Below are 27,442 nucleotides of genomic sequence, written 5' to 3'. Positions count from 1 at the left end.
CAATTAGGAGGAGGTAGCCGTGGTCATGTTCCAATATACGACTTCTTCGAGTGCCGTGAAACTCATTAAATCCTGTTTTAATAATGGCCTGACATTAAATCAACATACAGGGGCCGTCTTATTAAACTGAAATTAAATCATTCATTGGAGACATTTAATTGTGAGCAGCCTTTTTAAAGAAACCTCCCCAAGGTGAATAAAACATCCGGAACTTTTCAGTCAAAGCTGTTCGACTCTGGAAGAGGTTGCCTGGCCCTATGATGGAGTCTTTTTCTCTGTTGGTCTTTAAACAGGAGCTGGATGGCCATCTGTTTGGAGGGCTTGGGTTGTATCTTGGGTTGTTCGACTGGATGGTCTAGTGGTCATCTAAAATACTAGCTCAAGGAGCATTATTTTAAATTTGCCCTGGTTTTGTTTCTACCACTTCCTGCAAGGAGAGGTGAGTGATACATTATTATTATTATTATTATTATTATTATTATTATTATTATTATTATTATTTTATTATGACACAGCAAACAAGATAGACATGATGGATTTCATTTCACAAAATCACAAGTCGAACACTTCCCAAGTGTCTGGGACTATGTGATGTATATTATTATTATTATTATTATTATTATTATTATTATTATTATTATTATTATTATTATTATTGTATGACACAGCAAGCAAGATAGATATGCTGGATTTCGTATCACAAAATCACAAGTCAAACACTTCCCAATGTGTAGGACTTATTATTATTATTATTATTATTATTATTATTATTATTATTATTATTATTATTATTATTTTATTATGACACAGCAAACAAGATAGATATGCTGGATTTCGTATCACAAAATCACAAGTCGAACACTTCCCAAGTGTCTAGGACTGTGTGATGTATTTTCGGATGATGCACGCAGATCCCAGTCAGGTGGCCTTTTGCAGTTGGCAGATGGTGATTTTGTCAATGTCTATTGTTTCCAAATGCCGGCTGAGATCTTTTGGCACGGCACCCAGTGTGCCCATCACCACCGGGACCACCTGCACTGGTTTCTGCCAGAGTCTTTGAAGTTCAATCTTGAGGTCCTGATAGCGGCTAAGTTTTTCCTGTTGTTTTTCGTCAATGCGACTGTCACCTGGGATGGCAACATCAATGATCCAAACCTTGTTCTTTTCCACAACTGTTATGTCTGGGGTGTTGTGTTCCAGAACTTTGTCAGTCTGGATTCGAAAGTCCCACAGTATTTTTGCATGCTCATTCTCCAATACTTTTGCAGGTTTGTGATCCCACCAGTTCTTTCCTGCTGGGAGGTGGTACTTGAGGCATAAGTTCCAATGAATCATTTGGGCCACATAGTTGTGCCTCTGTTTGTAGTCTGTCTGTGCAATTTTCTTACAGCAGCTGAGGATGTGATCAATGGTTTCGTCAGCTTCCTTGCACAGTCTGCATTTTGGGTCATCGGCTGATTTTTCGATCTTGGCCTGAATGGCCTTTGTCCTGATGTCTTGCTCCTGGGCTGCAAGGATCAGGCCTTCTGTCTCCTTCTTCAGGGTCCCATTCGTGAGCCAGAGCCAGGTCTTCTCCTTATCAGCTTTTCCTTCAATTTTGTCAAGGAACTTTCCATGCCATGTTTTGTTGTGCCAGCTGTCAGCTCTAGTTTGTAGTGTGGCTTTCTTGTCCTGGTTTTTTGTCTGCTGTGCTTTGAGGAGTTTCTGATTTTTGACTTCAGTCAAAGCAGGTTCTTCACTGTGATGTCTGGTGTGTTGTGTTCCGGAACTTTCAGAGTCTACTGAACAAGCCAGGATCTGCCGTAGATCATCCGTTGAGGAATTACGAAGGTGGAGGCATTACTTTTCATTCAACTCTCGTTGACTTTCATATATAAGGAGATGTGCACACAATGCCGTTCCAATATTGTGTTGACCACTCCAGCTGTGGCTGCCTAATGCATTCCAGTCTGACAATGGCCTTCTCTACAGACTCCTGATCTTCTTCTCTTGAATATTTCAACATGACCTTTCGGGGTGGAAGTATCCCTATGGTTTCCCCGTCGGAAAGCAAAGCTTGCTCGTTGTAACGGAAACTCATTTGTCATTCCTTTTGAAAGCTTGGGCAAACCCAATCTTCCTGTCCTATCTTTCTTTCTTGACTATTCTATCCAAGTATGCAAGAACTGGATAGCGGCATGTAATGTCTAGTTTTCGAATCCCTCTCTCTTTGCACGGCGTTCTCTTCTTTATGGGGGATAGATGTAATCCTTTAAACACTGCAGGCATGCAAGCAGCTTAGCGGAGAAGAGCCGCTCCCTGTCTTACCTGCCAGGTTTTTGATGTTCAATAATTCAAAGCCGAACGCGGCTGAAAGCTTTTGGAATTATTTCACATCTGAAGCGGAGTCGACAAGACTGCCGTAAGAGCTTCTCGGCATCAGTGGGGAGAGACTCTCGGGAACTCGACAAGCGACTTCCATTTCAAGAAGACGGAGTTCCTGCAGAAGTCGGATACGTTTTCCTTGTTAATGTGGGATTTGTGTATTGATAGTGTTTAAATGAAATTTGTGTCTTGCCTGTATTGCATACTGATTGCATCATTCAGAGTGTGACATAGTCTAGAAAGAGTTAATTACTGAGAAGTTGTGATGACCTTGATGTGTGGCTGGAACTGGGGAGTGTCCAGACACAAGTGTGTGTGCGTTGCTGATTGCATCAGTTCAGTTCTGTTCTGAGTTGAGTCGATTGCCTAGAGTGAGAGTCCTGTGTTCGTCTGCAAGTCTGTTTGTCTTGATTATTACTGCTTACAGTTTATTGATAAAAGATAGCAAAGTCTGAATAAAAAGCAGTAAAGAAAGCAGTAATCCAAATGCAATGGCAGTCAGTAAAAAGCAATATTCCAAATGTAAAGACAATTTGCAGAATATAGTTCCAAGTCTCTGATATAGGAGAATCAGTCCTGAAAACAAGACAACATGAATTTTAGAGTATAATTGAATGTTTGCCAGGTTCCAGGGATGAAGAAAAGCGAGAATCCTTTTCCATGAGCTTAGACAAGGCAGGAGCCGTGCTTCCAAAATCAACGTTGCTTCGTCTGAAATATTTCCCTGTTTCTCCCTTATTTATCCATGTTTACAAGCCAAGAAAGCATTTCTCTGTCCTTGAAATCCCACGCGTTTGTTAGCGATTCTAAGAGAACGTCTGGAACGATGAACCTTTAACCTTAGCCTTGTATCTCTGTCTAAGGAAGACTCCTCTGACTCGCTGCCAGAGACACCTGGGACTTGTTGATGTTCTAAATTCTGTTGATGTTCCAAATCCTGTGAAAGGTTACCCTTATCACTAGTTTCTGTTTCCTCGCTCGCCTGTGGCCTCTCTGGCAATTCAGAGCCTTCAACATTTCTCTCATCAGCATTGCTTTGGCCAGCCTGCATAAACCCAAACCCCCCTTCATCATCAGACTGAACCAGAGCACATATACATGGCAAACATTCAGTGCCATTAGACATACGACATATAGACAGACACAAAGAAAATTTAACACTTTCCAGCTTCCGGCTTCATGAAGGTATGCTCAATTCCAGCCATTCTGGGGGAGCTGCCGCTTCATCATCCACTTGTGACACTGAGACCTTGATGGAGTACTTCCTCGTTCTTTCCACATGCTGCTGGAGGTTCTTATTCGTGTCGTAAATTAGTTAAATTAGCCTCCCGACATAAAGTGGTACCTAAATTTTCTACTCGACAGATGTAATTGTCTTTCGAGCTGCATAGGTCATCTAGCTACAACTCGTCCATCTAGTGACAGCCAATCCATTGACACCACAGAGGGCCACTCCACCTAGTGACAGCCCATCCTTCACCTAGCGACAGCCAATCCATTGACGCCTCAGAGAACCACTCCACCTAGCTACAACTCATCTATCTAGTGGCAGCCAATCCATTGAAACCATAGAGGGCCACTCCATCTAGCAAGAGGTCATCCTTCTAGTGACAGCCAATCCATTGACACCACAAAGAGCCACTCCACATAGCAACAGCTCATTCTTTATTTAGCGACTGCCAATCGTCCCCACAGAGGGTCATTCTTTGAATTAGCCTAAATTTCCTACTTGACAGATGCAACTGTCTTTCGAGCTGCTTAGGTCAACAATGAGCTAGGCTATGAAAGGTCGGGAGCTCACACAGAACTGGGCTGGCTTCGAACTCAATAGTGATTTATTGCAGCTGGCTACTAACCAGCTGCACCACAGCCCGGTCTTTGAATGACTCCTTATTTTTTAAGACACCCTTAGAAACCCTTCGAAACCCTTTGGACAGCTCCTTCTTCTTTTAGAATTCCTCCCGGAAAGAAGGAAATTCCCAAGACGGATCGGAGCCAAATGTGCGCTTCATAGGCACGGAAGCTCCACGCTACCTTTCCTCCCACACCTGCCATAACTTGCCCGGGGAACGATTCCTCCTTCCAATTAATTATAGAGGCATTTATAAAGCAAGTTAAATAAGGAAGCCAGATATCCACCGTTTCATAAAAAGCGAAAATCTGCCAAGTGGGTTCCTTTTTCCTCTCCAACCCAGATGGCGGAGAGATTGCAAAACCGACTGCTCTGAAAATAGCACTTTCCCCACCCCGACGGGAATAGAAACCCAACTGAATGGTTGGGTTTGGTGCACGATCTGTGCCAAGCTGGAAAACCAAAAGGAGATGCTGTCCTAGCTGAATGTGACCCAAAATAAACAAAGGCATCGCAGAGGGATAGCAATTCAGGGCAATGAATAGTGTTGAATTAAAAGCTAAGCCAAGGAAATGGGTTCAGGCTGGAGAAACCGGGGTCCGACTTATCAGATTAGTTTGCAGAATGGCTTGGTTGACGATTTTTACGGAGAAATAGTCTGGGCTGGGCTGTGACACAGCTGGTTAGTAGCCAGCTGCAATAAATCACTACTGACCGAGAGGTCATGAGTTCGAAGCCAGTCTGGATCTGATTGAGTGCCCGGCCATTAATAGCCTAGCTCGCTGTTGACCTAAGCAGCTTGAAAGACAGTTGCATCTGTCGAGTAGAAAATGTAGGTACCACTTCATGCAGGGAGGCTAATTTAACTAATTTACTGGTTAGTAGCCAGCTGCATTAAATCACTACTGACCGAGAGGTCATGAGTTCGAAGCCAGGCTGGGTCAGATTGAGTTCCCGACCATTAATAGCCTAGCTCGCTGTTGACCTATGCAGCCCGAAAGACAGTTGCATCTGTCGAGTAGGAAATTTAGGTACCGCTTTATGCGGGGAGGCTAATTTAACTAATTTATGATACCATAAGAACCTCCAGCAGTGTGTGGAAAGAATGAGGAAGTACTCCATCAAGGACTCAGTGTCACAAGTGGAAGATGAAGCGGCCGCTTCCCCTGTGGCCGGAATCAAGCATACCCTCATGAAGCCGGAAGGTGGAAAAGTGTGATAAGTTTCTAGACTGTGCCATTTCCAAACAGGTTAAAGTAAAGTCTTTCCCTGTTCTTTCACCATTATGAACTGCTGTAGAATAGACACGTGTGTTAGCTTCTCTTTATGTAAATAGCTGTATATTATCAAGAAAGGCTCTGAATTGCCAAGATTGATGACAGCGTATTATTCCGTGAGAATGGACAGATCGCCATGTCTTTGGAAGTGGAGCAATTGAGACGGAGAAGGTGATTATGTTTCAATTGATCTTCCACACATTGTCAAGTGTTATAGGCCCAGCATGCTTCCGCTGAGCAATACTGCTGAGCTGGGATTAATACCTGGGCGAATTGCCCAAAAATCCTTAAATATTTTAAATTAGGGGGGACACAGATAGCATACAGAACACTGGATGAGAAGATAGGTGGGTCTACATTCGAGAAAGACGTGGAAGAGATGTCAGCACCATTGCCAGGTTCCTAGGAGGCATGGCTCTTCCAACAGGCCTTTGGCGACTCCATTGTAAAGGATCGATCTGTTGCCTATTTTATCTTTATTGCGCTTTATTTCTTTAGCCGGCAATAGTTCCTTGTGTACGCCTTCCCCAGCACTTTAATGGGAACAATAGCTCTGGTATCTACTTCTCCCTGATTGTAACTGACACTACTGCACTATTTGGCCCGGTTCTTTTTGGAGTCAACGCAAGATTTTATCAGTATACTAGCTGTGTCCGGCCACGCGTTGCTGTGGCTAGGACTTTATTTTTCTTTTCTTTTTGTTGTATGAACGTAGAGGCATGGATGAGAGGTTGTGCTGTCAATTTTCAAGGTTGTGGGGCGTTTAGTTTAGTTTTGTTGTTTTGTCCGGTGCCGTGATTCCATTACCCTTTTATATATATAGATTTATTGTATGTGACCTCATTTGTTTTAGGATTTGTTTTATTGTTGATTGACTTGTTTTATTGCTATGTTTTTATATTGTCTGATGCTGGGCTTGGCCCCATGTAAGCTGCCCCGAGTCCCTTCGGGGAGATGGGGCGGGGTATAAAAATAAAATTATTATTATCTATATATATAAAAGAGTGATGGCATCAGGGCAGCGGACAAAACAACAAAACTACAGGCCCCCCAACCTCGAAATTTGACAACACAACCCATCATTCACAGCTCTAGGTTGATACAACAAAAAGAAAAGAAAAATAAAGTTCTAATTACAGGGAGAGGAATAATAGTTTTTATCCAATTGCTGCCAATTTGAAGGCTAAGCTCCGCCCATTTGGTCTCCTAGTAAACCTACTCAGCCCAGGGGACAGGAAGACTTAGGCCTCACTTAGGCCTCTTCCACAGATTATCTGATTTTAACTGGATTATATGGCAGTGTAGACTCAAGGCCCTTCCACATCTATATAACCCATTTAGAATCTTCTATTATCTGCTTTGAACTGGATTATCTTGACTCCACACTGCCAGATAATCCACTTCAGTGTGCATTTTATACAGCTGTGTAGAAGGGGCCTCATAGAAGGGGGCTTAATGTCAGGGGGAAACGTTTACCCTTGACCTTAACTAACACCAATACCTCAATACTTTATTTCTCATACCACCAGACTTCGCCACAGCAACGCGTGGCCGGGCACAGCTAGTATTATTATAAATTGCTGAAAGACATAAAAATAACTCGCAGTCTTGTGGCACAAGTGACCCTTTGGCAACCAAGAGAAATTTGCTAATTTTTTTTTTGTTGAAGAAACTGCTCTGTTTACTCATCGGAGATTCGATTATACCCAAAGCGCATGAGTGAATCGGCAGAAAAAAATTGCCGATGCTGTCAATCCTCAATGCGCCGGGTAGATGATATCACTGCTGAAGGGCTAGTTTTGTACCAAGGCAACTGCTTGAAGGCTTTTGCAACCGAACATAACGTGTGCCATCTTTTCCAGCCTCAAAGGAGCAGCCTCTTAAAAGCGCTTGGATTTTGCACATGGTTCCTCTTCGGCAACGCTTTCCGAATCCCCGAGAACTCTGGAGTTCCCCCCGTTGCTTGAAATATCAGGCGTGGGTGGAAATGAGGAGATAAAATAGCACAGTTGGTGGGCACCGTTGGTTAGATATGCACGCATGAACACATTTCCCGGCGGTGGAGCATTCTGGGTCTCGTTCGGCTCAAGATTGTGGAAGCTGAGATGTGCATGGACGTGGGAGTAAACATTGGGAGGCACATTTTCGCCCATCTTTGGGCTCCGTTGCTCCACATTGCCATCAAGAGCAAAGTTTATGTAACACCGTCGGGCCGCAATCCAACATCATTGCTGTTCCGCCTAAGTATGTTCTACCAACTTGTAAGCCTTTCTGCATGGCCGTTTTATGGTAGAAGTCTAGAAATCTCTAACTACGAGGGTTGAATGAAAAGTAATGCCTCCGCCATCGTTACTTGGGTTTGGATGGGAATATTTTAATAAATGAAATGCAGAAATAATCCTTAGAATGTTCTCTTGAACTACCACTATTCCCTTTTTCACATCATCACCAGACAATTGGATACATTTCTGCCAACGATGAACAAGTTTTCTGAAGCCGTCACGGAAGAAGTCAACACTCTGTTTCCGCAACCGCCGTCTCACAGTTCTCTCAACATCTGATAGCCAAGCAAAGCATAATGTGACTCACACGTTCTTGTGAAATGCTGATGATGCTTGAAATTTCTCTCTGAGTGATACGACGATCGTCCTGGATCAAGATGTCAAACTTTTGCTTGTGAAACTCAGAGGTTGCTGTCACAGGACGTCCAACTCTTTGTTTGTCACACAAGTCAGATGTTCCCACCTCAACATCTTTAAACTTACTCGCCCAATGAGACACAGGACTCACATCACCACAATCACCATAAACAGCTTGCATTCTCGGATGAATTTCCTTTGGGGTGACACCTTCTGCTGTCAAGAATTCAATGACTGCACGTTGCTTAAGTCGCATTGACTGACCGACTGCGCAGGGTTCCATACTTCGCACTTTAACAACACAACCGTTCAATGCTAAGGCTTCCCAGCAAATGGAACTAACTGTAGAGGAGAGTCTACTGCGCAGGGTTCCATACTTTGCACTTTAACAACACAACCGTTCAATGCTAAGGCTTCCCATCAAAAGGAACTGTAGAGGGGAGTCTACTGCGCAGGGTTCCATACTTTGCACTTTAACAACACAACCGTTCAATGCTAAGGCTTCCCACCAAATGGAACTAACTGTAGAGGAGAGTCTACTGCGCAGGGTTCCATACTTTGCACTTTAACAACACAACCGTTCAATGCTAAGGCTTCCCAGCAAATGGAACTAACTGTAGAGGAGAGTCTACTGCGCAGGGTTCCATACTTTGCACTTTAACAACACAACCGTTCAATGCTAAGGCTTCCCATCAAAAGGAACTGTAGAGGGGAGTCTACTGCGCAGGGTTCCATACTTTGCACTTTAACAACACAACCGTTCAATGCTAAGGCTTCCCATCAAACGGAACTGTAGAGGAGAGTCTACTGTGCAGGGTTCCATACTTCGCACTTTAACAACACAACCGTTCAATGCTAAGGCTTCCCATCAAACGGAACTGTAGAGGAGAGTCTACTGTGCAGGGTTCCATACTTTGCACTTTAACAACACAACCGTTCAATGCTAAGGCTTCCCATCAAATGGAACTGTAGAGGGGAGTCTACTGCGCAGGGTTCCATACTTCGCACTTTAACAACACAACCGTTCAATGCTAAGGCTTCCCATCAAACGGAACTGTAGAGGAGAGTCTACTGTGCAGGGTTCCATACTTTGCACTTTAACAACACAACCGTTCAATGCTAAGGCTTCCCATCAAATGGAACTGTAGAGGAGAGTCTACTGCGCAGGGTTCCATACTTCGCACTTTAACAACACAACCGTTCAATGCTAAGGCTTCCCATCAAATGGAACTGTAGAGGAGAGTCTACTGTGCAGGGTTCCATACTTTGCACTTTAACAACACAACCGTTCAATGCTAAGGCTTCCCATCAAATGGAACTGTAGAGGAGAGTCTACTGCGCAGGGTTCCATACTTCGCACTTTAACAACACAACCGTTCAATGCTAAGGCTTCCCACCAAATGGAACTGTAGAGGAGAGTCTACTGCGCAGGGTTCCATACTTTGCACTTTAACAACACAACCGTTCAATGCTAAGGCTTCCCATCAAATGGAACTGTAGAGGAGAGTCTACTGCGCAGGGTTCCATACTTTGCACTTTAACAACACAACCGTTCAATGCTAAGGCTTCCCATCAAATGGAACTGTAGAGGAGAGTCTACTGCGCAGGGTTCCATACTTTGCACTTTAACAACACAACCGTTCAATGCTAAGGCTTCCCATCAAATGGAACTGTAGAGGAGAGTCTACTGCGCAGGGTTCCATACTTTGCACTTTAACAACACAACCGTTCAATGCTAAGGCTTCCCATCAAATGGAACTGTAGAGGAGAGTCTACTGCGCAGGGTTCCATACTTCGCACTTTAACAACACAACCGTTCAATGCTAAGGCTTCCCACCAAATGGAACTGTAGAGGAGAGTCTACTGCGCAGGGTTCCATACTTTGCACTTTAACAACACAACCGTTCAATGCTAAGGCTTCCCACCAAATGGAACTAACTGTAGAGGAGAGTCTACTGAACAAGCCAGTACCTGCCGCAGACCAGGACTGCCATCTCTTGAGGAGTTACCAAGGTGGAGGCATTACTTTTCATTCAACCCTCGTAGATCTAATAGTCTCATCTGAAGATGAAACCTGTGTCGTCTTCTTTGTGATGCTCCTTGAGATATTTAAGAATTTAAGACTGTGGTCTTCCTCTGTCTTGTGTCTGTCTTCAAGTTGGCCAGTCTTGTTTATTGGTTGCAACAAGAGGCTGGCTCTTTGGTGGCCAAGGGAGAGACTGTTAGTGATCCGAATATGCTTTTGCATTTCCTGTACCGACCCTTCCAATCTTTCCAAATAAGCGGGAAGCATTCTTAATGCTGATGAATATAGATCCAAGCAGGGAATTCATTCCGGTTTCGGAAGCCTGAGTTTGAAAAATGAGGCGAGCTCGGTGACAGCTCCGTCATGGGAAGGAAATCAGCGGCGGAGGAGCGCAGACTTGAACATTTTCCCCGAGCTCACAATTAGAGTCATCAACTCCCCTTCCATCCCTTTCCTCGCTCGGCCCACCCATGACAGCAAAACCCTGGAGGGCCGCCTAATGAAACGGTAAACACAACTTGGCGAGAAATGTTGCCGTGTTTTGTCGCCTCAGCAGAAGAGATGCAAATCTGGTACTCAGCCAAAGCATATATTCTCATTTAATGTGTCACGAGTGAAGATGCGCCGGTGTCCCAGCAGCCACTGGAGGTAGAACGTCCTTCAGTGGAAATGGAGAGAGTTCAAAATTGGGCTCACGGGAGCACAATGTGTATCTTACTTACTTACTTTCACAACCTTTTGCACTTGGTGTGTCAAAATTCACCAAAAAATCTAGCATGATTTGGGTGGTGTGTCACTTTGAGAAAAAAAACCATAATTTCGCAATATATATAGTTTAAATAACAATAATATATAACTGTATTTAATAAATCAAAAACTATTTACTGCCATTATTTCCATGTACAACGATCTATGGTACCTCTTACAATTTCCACGCTGATTTCTCTCTATTGTTTCAATGTAGTCATGAATAATGAATAATATAATAATAATATAATAGTAATAATATAATAATATACTACAATAATAGAATAATAATAGAATGATTATATATATATATATATATATATATATATATATATATATATATTGTGGGAGGAGCCATGGGTCAGCTAGATGACGGGAACTGGTTAGAACTGTCTTTCTATAGCCTTTGGTAAGAAGGAAAGAAAGCTGTATCTAAGGATTTGCCTTTGTGAGTGTGCTTTTATTCCAAGATCTTCCAGGGTCTGAATTGAGGAATGGGTTTGGACTAGATGGCGGTGGATGTCTCATCCAAGTCTAGGATTCTATGTTCTCCTCTCAGACATTTAAGGGAGCTACGAAAAATGCTGAATTTGGGTTGGTTTTTGGCAGGAAGCTTCAGCCATCCCTCTCCGATTGTGCTGGTACGGCTGTACCAGAAGCTCCAACTTTGTTTTCTTTCTGCTAATCTTTGCAGTCATAGGACAGGCCGCCTGTCAATCATCAAGTTTGGTTCTGCTCCTTGTTCAGGGCTCTGGAAGGGAAGGAGCCATTTTTAAGTCAGTCTCACTTAAGGAAGCTAAGCTATAGGACGTAGACCAGCTCATCCCATAGAAAAGCTTCATATCTCAAGAACATCCGAGGAATCAGAAATGGAAATTCCAGGGGAAAAGGTCCCAAAGATTCTGGCTAAGAGCTCACAGCCTCTCAGCCTCACAGCTCCTGAGGGAAACAGCCCTAAAGTTTCCAAAGAAACCTCGGAGAGAGAACAGCATCATAGATCCACGAGACCCCAGCTGAAACATCTGCAAGCCTTGGTTGGTAGGTCCACTCGATATCCAGACGCATTTGGAATCGGTAGTGGGTCCCACATCAGCTAGGCCCATACAATAGCCTGGGAGAAGTTATAAGAGGGTTTTCTTCTTATAGAGAAAGTACAGTTATTCAAAGCCAATTGTCTGTACCCTGGGGATAAGGCTGAAAAGGCCAACAGTTTATTAAGGAAACCTTGAAGTGTTATTTGACTCCTTGTTCAATAATAAAGACTTTGTTATCTCATTAAAGACTCAAAGGACTATCCTTTTCAGAAAAATCCTCAAGAACCTCTCTTTAGGCACCCTGGCTTCCCGCTGGGCATAAACTATACATCCTATACAAAAGACAATAGTTACAGGCCCAGCGAGTGACAGAACACCGATCAAGAAACCACCTGAGAGAAGGAAGGTGACAGGAGCCGTTGAAGTCACCATCCTGCTGAGTTGCAGCTTTGGGCCTCATTGTCAGTCCACGCGCCTCTCGGGCTCCGCCGGTTATTGCGTTTGTCTTCTTTCCCTTTATTTTTGCAGGCCTTTCCGGGGTCACCTTTGAGTCTCGGTTGCAGGTGCCGCAAAGTAATCACGTTGGCGGTTGCTAAAGGAGAAGGAGTGATTCATTTATCACCCTTTCCAGAAGAGGAGGATGGAGGAAGCGGAATTATTTACAGCGCAACCATTTGCATGTAAAACAGGGCATCTCCTTGCCTTTGCCGATCATTGCTCAAGATCCAAATTGGAGGAAAAAAAGAAAGGACGAGGGCTGAGAAACGGGGTGGAATGTTTTTTTTTTCTTGTTGTGTACAAGAGGGTGATTTTGACCAAAATTGTCTTCATGGAAAGCTCTTCAGAAAACGATCCTGGGTGATATTCTGCTTGGGAATGGATCTCGGAAACTGCCTTATCTATGAAGTAGTGTCACCATGCCCATATATCACACCTTATGGGAGTCCCTTGTGCAATGGTATGAGGGTTGAATGAAAAGTAATGCCTCCACCTTCGTTACTTGCGTTTGGATGGGAGTATTTTAATAAATCAAATGCAGAAATAATCCTTAGAATGAAATCGAGCTAAAATTTGGGGGTTCCCTTCCTTAGAGGAGGAACCCAAGCTCCTTCTGGACAGGTTCGATGATTCTGGCAAGAGGGGAGCCGCTAAAGATCAAGGTTATCCCGTTCCCAATAATCTCACCCGCAGACATGAAGAAAGAGCACTGAGTTGGTTATTTATTCAGTTCAGCTGAAAAGGATGACACCCACGATCATTTGTCAGGAAGCTATGGCATACAATACGGAGCAGCAACCTGTATAATACAGAAAACAGGGAGGCGCGATTCGAAATTCGTGCCACTCGTTCCTCCGCCCAGCTGTGCGGTGATTGGTCCCTGAGGGAGCGGCGTGAACCCTTGTCCAATCAGAGAGCTCCTACCTCTTTGGTTTCTTCACCAATCAGGGGCGAGGGGGCAGGCTGAGCCGAAAACAATGAATTGCAAGGGATTATGAAAGAGTTATTGAGTTATTGAAAGAGTTCCATACTTCACACTTTAACAACACAACCGTTCAATGCTAAGGCTTCCCCGTCTGCGCAGGGTTCCATACTTCGCACTTTAACAACACAACCGTTCAATGCTAAGTCTTCCCTTAGCATGGGTTCTATACTTTGCACTTTAACAACACAACCGTTCAATGCTAAGGCTTCCCCGTCTGCGCAGGGTTCCATACTTCGCACTTTAACAACACAACCGTTCAATGCTAAGGCTTCCCCGTCTGCGCAGGGTTCCATACTTCGCACTTTAACAACACAACCGTTCAATGCTAAGGCTTCCCCGTCTGCGCAGGGTTCCATACTTCGCACTTTAACAACACAACCGTTCAATGCTAAGGCTTCCCCGTCTGCGCAGGGTTCCATACTTCGCACTTTAACAACACAACCGTTCAATGCTAAGGCTTCTCCGTCTGCGCAGGGTTCCATACTTCGCACTTTAACAACACAACCGTTCAATGCTAAGGCTTCCCCGTCTGCACAGGGTTCCATACTTCGCACTTTAACAACACAACCGTTCAATGCTAAGGCTTCCCCGTCTGCGCAGGGTTCCATACTTCGCACTTTAACAACACAACCGTTCAATGCTAAGGCTTCCCTTAGCATGGGTTCCATACTTCGCACTTTAACAACACAACCGTTCAATGCTAAGGCTTCCCTTAGCATGGGTTCCATACTTGGCACTTTAACAACACAACCGTTCAATGCTAAGGCTTCCCCGTCTGCACAGGGTTCCATACTTCACACTTTAACAACACAACCGTTCAATGCTAAGGCTTCCCTTAGCATGGGTTCCATACTTCGCACTTTAACAACACAACCGTTCAATGCTAAGGCTTCCCTTAGCATGGGTTCCATACTTGGCACTTTAACAACACAACCGTTCAATGCTAAGGCTTCCCTTAGCATGGGTTCCATACTTCGCACTTTAACAACACAACCGTTCAATGCTAAGGCTTCCCTTAGCATGGGTTCCATACTTGGCACTTTAACAACACAACCGTTCAATGTTAAGGCTTCCCCATCTGCGCAGGGTTCCATACTTCGCACTTTAACAACACAACCGTTCAATGCTAAGGCTTCCCTTAGCATGGGTTCCATACTTCGCACTTTAACAACACAACCGTTCAATGCTAAGTCTTCCCTTAGCATGGGTTCCATACTTCGCACTTTAACAGCACAACAGTTCAATGGTAAGTCTTCCCTTAGCATGGGTTCCATACTTTGCACTTTAACAACACAACCGTTCAATGCTAAGGCTTCCCCGTCTGCGCAGGGTTCCATACTTCGCTCTTTAACAACACAACCGTTCAATGCTGAGGCTTCCCTGTCTGTGAAGAGTTCCCTACTTTGCACTTTAACAACACAACTGTTCAATGCTAAGGCTTTGTGACAAAGGAACTGCAGAGGAGAGTCTACTGAGACCAGGACTGCCATCTGTTGAGGAGTTATGAAGGTGGAGGCATTACTTTTCATTCAATGCTCGTAGCTAGAATGAGAAGGAGAGGGATTTCAAAAATGTACACACCGTAATAGCCAACCACCTACATAGCAGGATACTATACTAAAGAGTTTGATGCGGCATAAATGTTTAATATCCTCATGCTCTCAGTCCAAGAAGCCCTAGTCTTAAGGGTTCTCCATTCATTCATCTGCCTCTTTCTCCCTTGCCCTTCTCTGTGCCAACGTGGTCGTGAATTGTAGTCGATGGCGGTGGCGTAAAGAGATGTATGAGACCCGTAAAAAACTGCAGAGCTCAGCCTTGTTCGCCAAATGACCCTCGGCGTGGGGAGGAAAGATTGCGCCTTGAAATATGCCTCCTGAAAATGCCGTTTCGCTCCAAACACCTTCTGTCATGCCCGGGCCTGATGGCGTTTAAGTGCCGAGATAATGGGTTTACCATTAAAGCCCGCCGTGGTTCCATTTATCACTCGCATTACGGGCCCCGTTCACCTCGGCGCGTTCTGCTGAAAGCTATTTTCCAAAGCCACCCCATCACCACGTTGGCGTCCCATTAAGTCACTACGGAGAAGAGCAATCGGCTCGCCCGCCTCCCGGTTTCATCAAGGCAATGTTTGAAATTCACCGACAAATAGTGTTGCCCTTTCTAGGGATATCAAGGACTCCGAAGAACGTTGCAGCTGCTCCGTCAGACAAAGGCTCGTCGTTTTTTTTCCAACCAGGGATGGACTCGTTCTAAGCAGATAATATAAGACTATAAATATAATGTGTAATAATTACTGTGGTAGAATAATACAGAACAATATAATCTCTAAAACCAGGACAGTAAATAAAGAGCAACACTCTGAAAACAGGGGAATTCGGGACAGGAAACAACCAGGGCCAGCTAACACTTCCCAACAAAGGATTCCCCCAGGCAGGAAGCAGCCAGGCTTTTTTTTTTCTTTTGGATAATTTTTAGTTAAATTTTAAACACTTTACATAAAAGATATATGTAGGGGGGAAAGAAAACAGGGGGAAACAAAGAAATGGAGAGAGAAAAGAACAAAGGATAATAGTAAGTAACTAGCTGTGCCCGGCCACGCATTGCTGTGGCGAAGTCTGGTGTTATGGGAAATAAAGTATTGAGGAATTGGTGGTAGTTAAGGAAAAGGGTAAGGGTTTTACCTTACATTAAGTCCATTATAAATGGGTTCTATAGCTGTGTGGAAGGGCCTTGAGTCTACATTGCCATATAATCCAGTTCAAATTTGATAATCTGTATTTTATAGGCAGTGTGGAAGAGGCCTAAGTGAGGCCTAACTCTGCCTGTCCCCTGGGCTGAGTGAGCTTAGCCTTCTAACTGGCAGCAATTGGATAAAAACAATTATTCCTCTCCCTCTAATTAGGACTTTATTTTTCTTTTCTTTTTGTTGTATGAACCTAGAGGCATGGATGAGGGGTTGTGCTGCCAAGTTTAGTGTTTCTGGGATGTGCAGTTTTGTTGTTTTGTCCTAGGCCGAAATTTCATTACCCTTTTATATATATAGATATATATATATGTACACACACATACATGCATGTATATATACATGCATATATGTGTGTATATATATATATCCGTATATACTCAAGTATAAGCCGATCCGAATATAAGCCGAGGCACCTAATTTTACCACAAAAAACTGGGAAAACATTGACTCCAGTATAAGCCGAGGGTGGTAAATTTCAGAAATAAAAACAGATACCAATAAAATTACATTAATTGAGGCATCAGTAGGTTAACAACAAAAAGAAAAGAAAAATAAAGCCCTAATTAGAGGGAGAGGAATACAGTAGAGTCTCACTTATCCAACATAAACGGGCCAGCAGAATGTTGGATAAGCGAATATGTTGGATAATAAGGAGGTATTAAGGAAAATCCTATTCAACATCGAATTAGGTTATGATTTTACAAATTAAGCGCCAAAACATCATGTTATACAACAAATTTGACAGAAAAAGTCGTTCAATATGCAGTAATGCTATGTAGTAATTACTGTATTTACAAATTTAGCACCAAAATATCATGCTGTATTGAAAACATTGACTACAAAAATGCGTTGGATAATCCAGAACGTTGGATAACTGAGTGTTGGATAAGCGAGACTCTACTGTAATTCTTTTTATCCAGTTGCTGCCAGTTAAAAGGCTAAGCTCCGCCCACTTGGTCTCCTAGCATCCCACTCACCCAGGGGACAGGCAGAGTTAGGCCTCACTTAGGCCTCTTCCACACTGCCTATAAAATACAGATTATCAGATTTTAACTAGATTATATGGCAGTGTAGACTCAAGGCCCTTCCACATCTATATAACCCATTTATAATCTTATATTATCTGCTTTGAACTGGATTATCTTGACTCCACACTGCCATATAATCCACTTCAGTGTGCAGTCGGACACAACTGGACTTAACGTCAGGGGAAAACCTTGACCCTTTACCTTCACTACCACTGTAGCGGAACCTTTGTGCTACGGTCCTTGCGAGCGCAGTGGGAGGGATTGGAGACGGACAACTGGAGTCTTTCCAAGAAAACAGTTTATTGGCAAGCGGCCGCTGGGGTTCCCCCTAGCACAACACGGTGCTTTCCCAGGGAGAACCCCCAGCGGTGGGCTGAGTAAATATTTATACACATTACAGGGTTCGGGTTATGCCCGCCCACAAGCAAATTCATTGGCTTAGAGTTGTGACGCGGCTCGACTTGTATCCAATCAGCGCTGACCAGCGGCCCGGGCGCACTCTTTCTGTGTCGTGTTCACAATCACTCAGAGCGCCTGCGTGCGCACGCGCAGTTAGTTTATCTTTAGCTTTCATTTCTTCAGAAACACGTGATTTCCCAGAAATCACATGTTTCTGTGAGCTTATGCACCCGGGTCGCTAGCCGTCGCCATCTCTGCCCATATATGGCATTTCCTGGGGTTCTTTAACCTCCCGCCTCACCACCAATTCCTCAATACTTTATCTCCCATACCACCAGACTTCGCCACAGCAACGCGTGGCCGGGCACAGCTAGTATATATATTTATCTATATCTACCCTCCCTAGCTGTGTGCTGGCCTGTTTTCATTCCAACACGTTCTCTCCCCGCACTCACTATTCCATGTGTGGCATTGTGTGTTCCTTCCTCCTTCGCTGCAGCCCTCCCTCCGCGTTGCGTTTTCACAGTGTGCAAAAGGCCAATAAAGAATTTAACAGGCGGCAGCTCCTGTGCGGCACCAAGTCGGCCTAAATAAACCCGTTCGCTGGGCCGGCTGCCTGGCTGCACTGGGATGTACCCAGCAGAAGATAAATCCCAATTTATGGTGACACAAGAGTATTACCACGCAAACGGGGAGCATCTGTCTTCCGCAGCCTCACACGCAGATGTGAAGCTAGGCAAACCACACACTTGGTAACAAAGGTTTAACATGTAAAGGAAAAGGAAAGGAAGCAATGGACCAGCCAAGCCAATATCCCATTATAGTGTCTTTGGGCCTATCCCTAGAAGAGTGATTTTGTTGCCCCATGTTGAACAGCCATGCTCAACTTGAAGGCTGCGGAAATGGAAATGAGCACATTGGGATGTTTGTTCACATGCACAGTGGTCCCATGCACCATCAAACCTTGCCTGCTACTATATTGATACCACTGGCCAACACATATTTTGGTGCCTCAAATGTGGCGGAGGCTCCTTCTTGTTGCGGGTTGTAAAAATAAATAAATAGAAGATTTGTCACAGTTTCTGAATTAAGATAAACCCTGCAGTATAATACAATGTCACTCAGGCTTGTGTAACAAGTAACAGAATCTTTACTTCAGTTCAAAAGTTCAAACAGGGCAACAATATATACAGCAGTCTTTCTGAATTCACACAGAGAACATGGAGAATAAACACAATATGCCTCATTTGCCTTATAAATAATCAGGCTTCGGAGAGTTGGGAGCCATTTCGTTCCTGACCATTTCCAGTCAGCTGCTCTTCCCTTCCTGACCGTTTTCAGTCAGCAAGTTCTTCCCTCTCCAGGTGGCAGTTAAAACTGTTTGTCTCAGCACCAAGCTAAAGACAGCAGCCAATCGGAATCCTGGCTCCTGACTGGCTCAGCCAATCAGCTGTAGCCACATGCCTTTCCAGTCAACCCATTCCATCATGGTGTCTTTTTACAACTCCTCACACTTCTTTGGAGGCTTTGAAACTGAGGTTGGATGGCCAACTGTCAGGGTTGCTTTGAATGCAATTTTCCTGCTTCTTGACAGAATGGAGTTGGACTGGATGGCCCACGAGTTCTCTTCCAACTCTAGGATTCTATAATTCTATGTTAGCCCAGTTTCCAGATGTATTTGACTTGCTTATTCCTAAAATTTCACCACTTTCCCCTATCAGTTTTCAAGATACAGAACATATGCCACTTACATCTTAGAGACTGGAGTCGATGCAGTTTATCTAATGCCTTTTTCTGAATCAGTGCCCTAAAAAACCCAGGAACGGGCCAAAAAACAAGGCACCAAGAACAAATATAACTCTACTTGTTCAGATGTATGATGCTGAACACTAAATTCAGGATCTTGGACTTTGCTCTTGTTTTATCCCCTACTTCCCATTGCTGGGGAAGGACCAGTTCTCGATGGAGACCCATTACTTTTAGAAGATGAGGATAGAGAACAACACAGTGACTAAAACCACGAGAAATCGGCTCGATGGGCTCTCCAACTTTAGGTGGACATCCATAAAAACAACATCAGGTATCTCCTAGGGTTCAAAGTAGATGCTGACTGCCAGGTGAATGGACAAAATGTTTCATAGGTTGCTCTTCTATAAGATCTGCTTCATTGTCCACTTGTTGGAATACTTCCTCATTCCTTTCCCCATGCTACTGGTGTGGTAAATTAGTTAAATTAGCCTTCCCACATAAAGTGGCATCTAAATATTCTACTCAACAGATGCAACTGTCTTTTAAATTGCTTAGGTCAACAGCAAGCTGGGCTATTAAATGGTTGGGCACTCAATCCAACCCAGGCTTTGATCTCATGACCTCTTGGTCAGTAGTGATTTATTGCAGCTGGCTACTAACCAGCTGGGCCACAGCCCAGCCTACTTCTTGGCAGACTGGATGGCCCATGAGGTCTCTTCCAGCTCTAGGATTCCATGATTCTAGGTGGACATCCATAAAAACAATGCTAGGACCCATAACTTTTGGAAGATGAGGATAGAGAACCATACAGTGACTAAAACAACAAGAAATCTGCTTGATGAGGTCTCCAACTTTAGGTGGAAATCCATAAAAACAACGCCAGGTATCTCCTAGGGTTCAAAAACATTTCATAGGTTCCTCCTCTATAAGATCTGCTCTACTCTTTGGACCTACTCTTGGGACAAAAACAAGCCGAAATGTACCTATCTCTGTTCAATTCAAGAAGGACTTTCCTGCTGTGAAGAAGCTACTAGGGTTGAACAAAAATCTCGGAAATCTCATAATTTGGATTAAAATCGTATTTAATCCGACTTGCGAATGTGATTCCGACGCGGGTTGTCACGTCGGATCTAACCCACGATTTCGAAGCATTGTAGCAAAATATTTTTAATGGCTTCGTTATTTGATCGGAAATGAAGCCATTGAAGAAAAGGGGATGGAAGGGGAAAGGGAGTCCTTTTATTTTTCTTTTAAATTTTAAAAAATAATTAATTAGAAGTTAACTAAAGAAAAGAGACGCAAGGTGTGTGGGTTGGGAAAGGGAGATTGGGCTGGGTGTCCGCTGTCTACCAATTTCACAGAGTTTCAGCCACAAAAACAAAGTCTCTGAAGTAGAACAAGGACTTTCAAAGTGAAGATAACCCAATGAAACAGGAAATAAGACTTTCAAACCAGGAACATGTAAGTGTGGTCATGTAAGTGTGATTTATTGTTATAATTGTATTATTTTACTTTGTTTAATAATGTATATTATGTTGTTATGTAATGTTTGTGTTTGCTTTTATGACTGTAAACCACCCTGAGTCCCATCCGGGAGATAGGGCGGTATATAAATAAAGTTTTATTATTATTATTATTATAACAGATTTTTGCAATTATTAAAAATTGTTTTTTTATAAAAGCTTTGAAAATTCGCCAAAAATCAGAGGATAATGGAAATGTGCTGAAATTTGGTGAGATAGCAATGGTAAATGTGTTCTATCTCTGTACCAAGTTTGATCAGGATAGCTCAAAAAATGAGAGTGGGAGAGTCCTCTAAAGTTACACCCTCCAGTGATGTTTTTCACCATTGCGCATGCGCATCTTCCATTAACGAATTAATTACGAATATTCTGAATTTTCAGAAAGTTCCAAATTTTTTGCTTCAAGATTCGGAAATGACTTTCGAAACAAAATTACGAATATTCTGAATTTTTAGAAAGTTCCGAATTTTTTGCTTCAAGATTTGGAAATGACTTTCGAAACAAAATTACGAATATTCTGAATTTTTAGAAAGTTCCGAATTTTTTGCTTCAAAATTCGGAAACGACTTTCGAAACGAAATGCCAGCGCTCCCTACTTTTGGAGCGATTATTGAACTGTTTTTTTTTCATGGATCGCATATGCCTAGAAGCTACCTTTCTCAAGAAGGTTCTGTCTGTTGATGGCTCTTCCTCGCCGCTTTCTCTGTCCCTTCCCATCGTGCCACCAACTTTCTTCAGAGGAAGATCGGTCATTTTTAGACGTCGTGAATCAGCTTGCTGGAGAGCGTGTCTTCATTCAAGAACATATTGCTCAACCGATCGTTCCTCCTAATTTTGATGAATCTTTCATGCGCAAGGAAAAGGAAACCAGGCGGTGGGTGGCGGCAGATGGAACCACACTCCATTCTAGTTCAAGAAGCATTCACATCACGGCGGGTTAGGTAAACTTGATTTATTGAAAAAGATCTATTACATTTATGCCTTTATTACACAGGTTTAATCTTTTTTCTTTCCTTCTTCCAAGAAATAATAAAATAAAATCTCACAGGGACACCAACACATTCAAGGAGAATATGGATGGAGAGGGGACTTGCATTTGTGTGCACGTGTGTGCATTGGGGAGGGGAGGACGAGTCCTCTAAAACGTTGCCATCCTGCCTTTGTGCTCTCCTCCAAGTCCTATTAGAAGGGGCGGAAAAGGGGATAAAATTACACAGAAAGAGAGGTCTGCAAATACAATACGTAATTTTTATTGCAATATACCGTCGCTAAGTGGTCTGGAAGAAGAAGAAGGAGGGCGAAAATCGGGACAAGGCGGAAATAACACTTCAGTACAACTTTTACAACACTTGGTAGGATTTGTTGAGTTTTTGACAGAAAACAAAATAAGCAACAAGAAATAACCAGAAAAGAATCACATGACCTAAGCAAGGGTATCTTTGGCGTCTCCCCTTCCATAGGTATGAATTGCTGTTTTCCTCGCGCAGAGAGGCAAATGTTCAGTCTTTGGTATGTTCTGAGTTCCCGAAACCAATGGAAGAAGAACGAGTGCAATTCATGCTATCCCCATATAGTTCGTTGCTGGTTTCACACTGGAGTTTAATGTTTCCACCATCAGGGAACTTGTCCCATATTAACTTCCTTGAATGGGTTGCTAGGAGTTGTCCAGGCTGTCTGGCCATGTTCCAGAAGTATTCCCTCCTGATGTTTCACCCACATCTATGGCAGGCATCCTCAGAGGTTGTGAGGTCTGTTGGAAACCAGATAGGTTTCTCACAGACCTAACAGACCATCCACATATATGGCAGGCATCTTCAGAGGTTGTGAAGTTTGTTGGAAACCAGGCACGTTTCCTACAGACCCAACAGACCATCCACATCTATGGAGGACATCTTCAGAGGTTGTGAAGTCTGTTGGAAACCAGGTAAGTTTCCATCAGACCTAACAGACCATCCACATCTATGGAGGACATCTTCAGAGGTTGTGAAGTCTGTTGGAAACCAGGTAAGTTTCCATCAGACCTAACAGACCATCCACATCTATGGTGGGCATCTTCAGAGGTTGAGAAGTCTATTGGAAACCAGGCAAGTTTCCATCAGACCTAACAGACCATCCATATCTATGGCAGGCATCTTCAGAGGTTGTGAGGTCTGTTGGAAACCAGACAAGTTTCCAACGGACCTAACAGACCATCCACATCTATGGCAGGCATCTTCAGAGGTTGTGAAGTCTGTTGGAAACCAAGCACGTTTCCTACAGACCCAACAGACCATCCACATCTATGGAGGACATCTTCAGAGGTTGTGAGGTCTCTTGGAAACCAGGCAAGTTTCCTACAGACCTAACAGACCATCCACATCTATGGTAGACATCTTCAGAGGTTGTGAAGTCTGTTGGAAACCAGGCAAGTTTGCATCAGACCTAACAGACCATCCACATCTATGGCAGACATCTTCAGAGGTTGTGAAGTCTGTTGGAAACCAGGCAAGTTTCCTACAGACCTAACAGACCATCCACATCTATGGTAGACATCTTCAGAGGTTGTTAGTCTGTTCGTAACTAGATAAGTTTCCTACAAGTCTCTCCCAACTCTATGATTCTATGATTCTAGGTGGACATCCATAAAAACAACGCCAGGTATCTCCTAGGGTTCAAAGTAGATGCTGATTGCCAGGCAAATGGACAACAGACCATTCAACAGACCTCACAACCTCTGTGGATGCCTGCCATAGATGTGAGCAAAAGGTCAGGAGAGAATGCTTCTGGAACATGGCCATACAGCCTGGAAAACTCACAACAACCCAGTGAATACGACCATGAAATCCTTCGACAACACAGTTCCCTGAATGTTTGCCATGGAGGAATATGGAGCGGATTTTAAGGGTCAACTTGGGTCATGGAAAGTACTTATGAATGGGAGAGCAACCTGGACAGGAAAGGAGTTCCTTTATCACTAAAGAGGAGTTCACATCTCCATATTGGAAGAAAGGAGAGCAATTTCAATTGGCGGTATTTCCATCCCTGGACTACAAGGGAAACTTCCAACACAGATGGTGTCTCTGTCCTTCAAGCAAACCCATAATGAGTGCTCCTTTCTATTTGGAAATGTTTTATCTAGCCTTCCCTGGCACACAACGTTAAAACTGCCATTCAAGACATGAACAAAAGCCAAGAAATAAAGCCAAGGACCCAGGTGGGATCTAGTAGAAGTACCACCACCAAAGGTCCTCAACATCTGGAACCTTTTCTGTCATAGATGAGAGATATCTCCAAGAAAGCATTGGGAACGGACATCACATGAAGGCTCTGATTCACAGTGGTTGTGATGCCTTTCCACTAAAAAATGTATACACTTCCTTGAATCCTAGCTATACGTGGATTGCACATTGCTCTCCCCTTTCTATCCATTTGGGAAAACAGACTAAAATGGAAGTCTTCCTTCGAGGGAAAGACCCATGGCATTGCACCTTAAATGGTCCTTTGATCCAATACATTGAACAAACACATAAATTAGCACCACAAATGTTTCGCGACCAAATACAAGTCTGCCGTAATGACCGTCATATTAAATTCAGAAATATTCTATGGGTTACAAAGGGATGGAACGGAAAACGCCTCTCCCTTCTCTCGAAACGCACACACATACGGACAACCGCACAATTTTTAACGGGCCGGTTCACGGTACCATAACGCAACGAGAGGAAGCGGTGGGTCAACAATACTGAATAGGATGAGGTTGGCATGCAAGTCAAAATAAAACCAAGGGATTAAAGGATGTTGAAAAAGGCATTCGACTGGATTGAAAGGGAAAGGGTTTTTTTCGGAGGCAGGTCAATGACAGGGATCCACCAGTGTTGTCCTTCAGATAGATAGCACCAACAGAGAGAACTGTGAATCATAAAAAATATAAGCACCTAGGTTTATTTATTTATATTTATTTATTTATTATTTTAAAAAGAGAATCCATTTAGAATGGACATCCCTGCCATATACAATCCTCCAGTGGAAATGGATGTTGGGAGAGGGATGAAAAAAGAGGTCGTTTCTTTTGCTATTTGTTTTTTTGGAAAAAAAATATTAACCTGTACATGGAATCAAGTGAAGGCAGAAAAAAAAAGTGACCGAGCTGACCTCAAACCTGTGCTATGGACCAAAAATTAAAAAAGCACCTAAATATACATTGCTGGTCTCTTTCGCAGCAACATCCTCCCTCCCTCAAACGGACCAGGAATTAGTTTGGTCCTTAAAAAGAGATTCTCGCATTTTCTTTTCTTTGGAGACGTGTTTCGGGTTGGCCCCAATCCACATCATTAAATGCTTTGTAGCTTTAAAAAAAAGTTGGTGATGATTGGAAAGACCTGCGGAAGGAAGGTGACAATGTGGACCGAAAAAAGTCTTCCCAAACTACAGTTTTCAAAACTTTTCTCATAGGAGTAATAACGGATTTTTTATCATGTCAGAAGCGAATTGAGCCAAGTTGTTTCTAGAGTTACAGAATCGTCTGTCTTCAAAGATGTTTCCAAGAGGATGCTCAGATATGTTACCATCCTGCGAGTGGCTTCTCTCATGTTTCCAGATGGAAAACTAGGGCTGACAAATGGGAGCTCACCCCATCTCGCGGATTTGAACCGCCAATGGTTTAACCAAGTGGTTCTCAACCTGTGGGTCCCCAGATGTTTTGGCCTTCAACTTCAACTGGTAAACTAGAATTTCCGGGAGTTGTAGGTCAAAACATCTGGAGACCCACAGATTGAGAACCACTAGATTAAACCATTGCTCCAACTAGTAATAACTGGTGAAAATTACTTGTTGATCCCTCGGAGAACATCTTGTTTTTTGTGCAGAAAAAGCCATGTTTTCTGCACAGAAAAACACAATGCGCAGAATTTTGTACAGAATAAGCCTTGAGCAGCAAATAGTCTGTACAAAATCCGCGCGTTGTATTTTTTGTGTGCAGAAAACAGAAACATGGCTTATTTTGTACAGAATAAACCTCGAGCAGCAAATAGTCAGCACCCCCAATGGTGCAAAAAGTTAAATCCTTGTGCCAGAAGGACTGCTGATCGAAAAGATGCGGTTCGAATCCGGGGAGCAGGGTGAGCTCCCGTCTGACAGCTCTAGCTTCCTATGTGAGGACGTGAGAGAAGCCTCTCACAGGATGGTGAAATATCCAGACGTCCTTTGGGCAACATCCTTGCAGATGGCCAGTTCTCTCACACCAGTTTCTCAAGTTGCTCCCGACACGGAAAAAAAAGCGAATAGTCTCCGAAAGCTACAATTTTCAGACTTTCTTGGAGCGAATTGTTAAATACGACTCATTGATTCCTTCAAGAACAACAAGGGCAAAGGATTATATTGGGCGTAAAGTTGATTGCAAACCAGAGGAAATTAAATTTTGGGGAAAATATGTCTCCTATAAGGCAGTGAACATTTCTTTTGTTTTTGGAGGTTTGGGAGACCATTGGCTCCCGAAATTCCCAATGGGGCGCAATGGGCATGACACATGCATGTTTTGAACCCAGAAACACTTTATATTTAATATAATAATATACAAATATTTACTTACAAAATACAAAAATAGAAGCACCTTTATCATACGGGGTATACAGTCAGAACCTGGCAAGATTTTTTCATAAAGTGTATTTGGTATGAGTTGCTACTCTTAGGGTCTGAGCCTTTGATTTGAATGACACTTTTAGAGGGTATTCTGCGTGGGTTCTGATCGAAACCCCAGGGAAGATGTAAAATCCTATCTAGAAATGTCCTTGAGAGTCTTCAAGAAATAGGAACATGCTGGGCAGGCGTTTTCCTATGGTGTTTCCGGAAAGTCGAGTGTTGAAAATGACCAACGTTTCGCGGCCAAAAGTGTTTCCGATGGCGACGAAGAGCCATACATTCAAAGACAGGAAGCCGAGGCCTTCAGTGGTCTCCAAGAAGATGCAGAGAAAGAGAAAAGATACGTCAGAGGAAGAGGTTGGCTTTTGGAAATAAGATTATAATTTTAGGTCATGTGATTCTGAGATGGGAAACGGTCTGCTCTGGGGAACGGTTTCCATCTTCGGTCGGAGGCTTTGGCTTGTTCCCAGGCAGAGTCAGGCCAAGAAACAAAGAAGACGAGAAACCCATCAAAACGGTCCAGTTTCAAAACGTGCACGTGACGGTGACCAATTATTTTCTTTTTAAAAAAAATAACGAGAAGGCACAATGAGGTTACGAGGTTGCTCATTTTGGAAGACTTTGTTTCCCGAGGGGCCGTCCTTAGCCCATGAAGCAAGCCGGTCCCACCTCGAACCCGAACTTCTGCGACGCTTCTCCAAAGTCATTGAACATGATGTCCACAATGGGGATCTGCTCCACTTTCGGGGTGTTGATCTCTAAAACGGTCTTCTGGTAGCCTTTCCTTGCCTGGAGAATAGGAAAGAAATGCTGAAGATCAGAAGAATCAGCTTCACCAGCTTCACCATAAACGTTGACTACCTGAACAAATCTATCCTGAAAGAGAGTGAACTTGACCCATTTCCACTCCTAAGGGGAAACCTAAGGAGATCATTGGCACTGGTATACAGTATTGGGAA

General features: G+C 43.4%; 1 protein-coding gene across 2 annotated transcripts in view; it reads right to left on the bottom strand.

Moving 5' to 3' along the window:
* Nucleotides 1-21,804: 21,804 nt before the first annotated feature.
* col5a1 (collagen type V alpha 1 chain) overlaps nucleotides 21,805-27,442 on the bottom strand; it is a 180,029-nt gene continuing 174,391 nt past the window's right edge. For both annotated transcript variants that reach the window (XM_062960419.1, XM_062960418.1), the window contains exon 66: nucleotides 21,805-27,272. In XM_062960419.1, coding sequence (XP_062816489.1) covers nucleotides 27,126-27,272 — 147 coding nt within the window. In that variant the 3' untranslated portion in view covers nucleotides 21,805-27,125. The remainder of the gene's footprint in view (nucleotides 27,273-27,442) is intronic.

Source organism: Anolis carolinensis, unplaced genomic scaffold (genome assembly GCF_035594765.1).
Source record: "Anolis carolinensis isolate JA03-04 unplaced genomic scaffold, rAnoCar3.1.pri scaffold_7, whole genome shotgun sequence".
Taxonomy (NCBI): domain Eukaryota; kingdom Metazoa; phylum Chordata; class Lepidosauria; order Squamata; family Dactyloidae; genus Anolis; species Anolis carolinensis.
The sequence above is the reverse complement of the archived record's forward strand: the minus strand, read 5'-3'. Positions and strand labels throughout refer to the sequence as shown.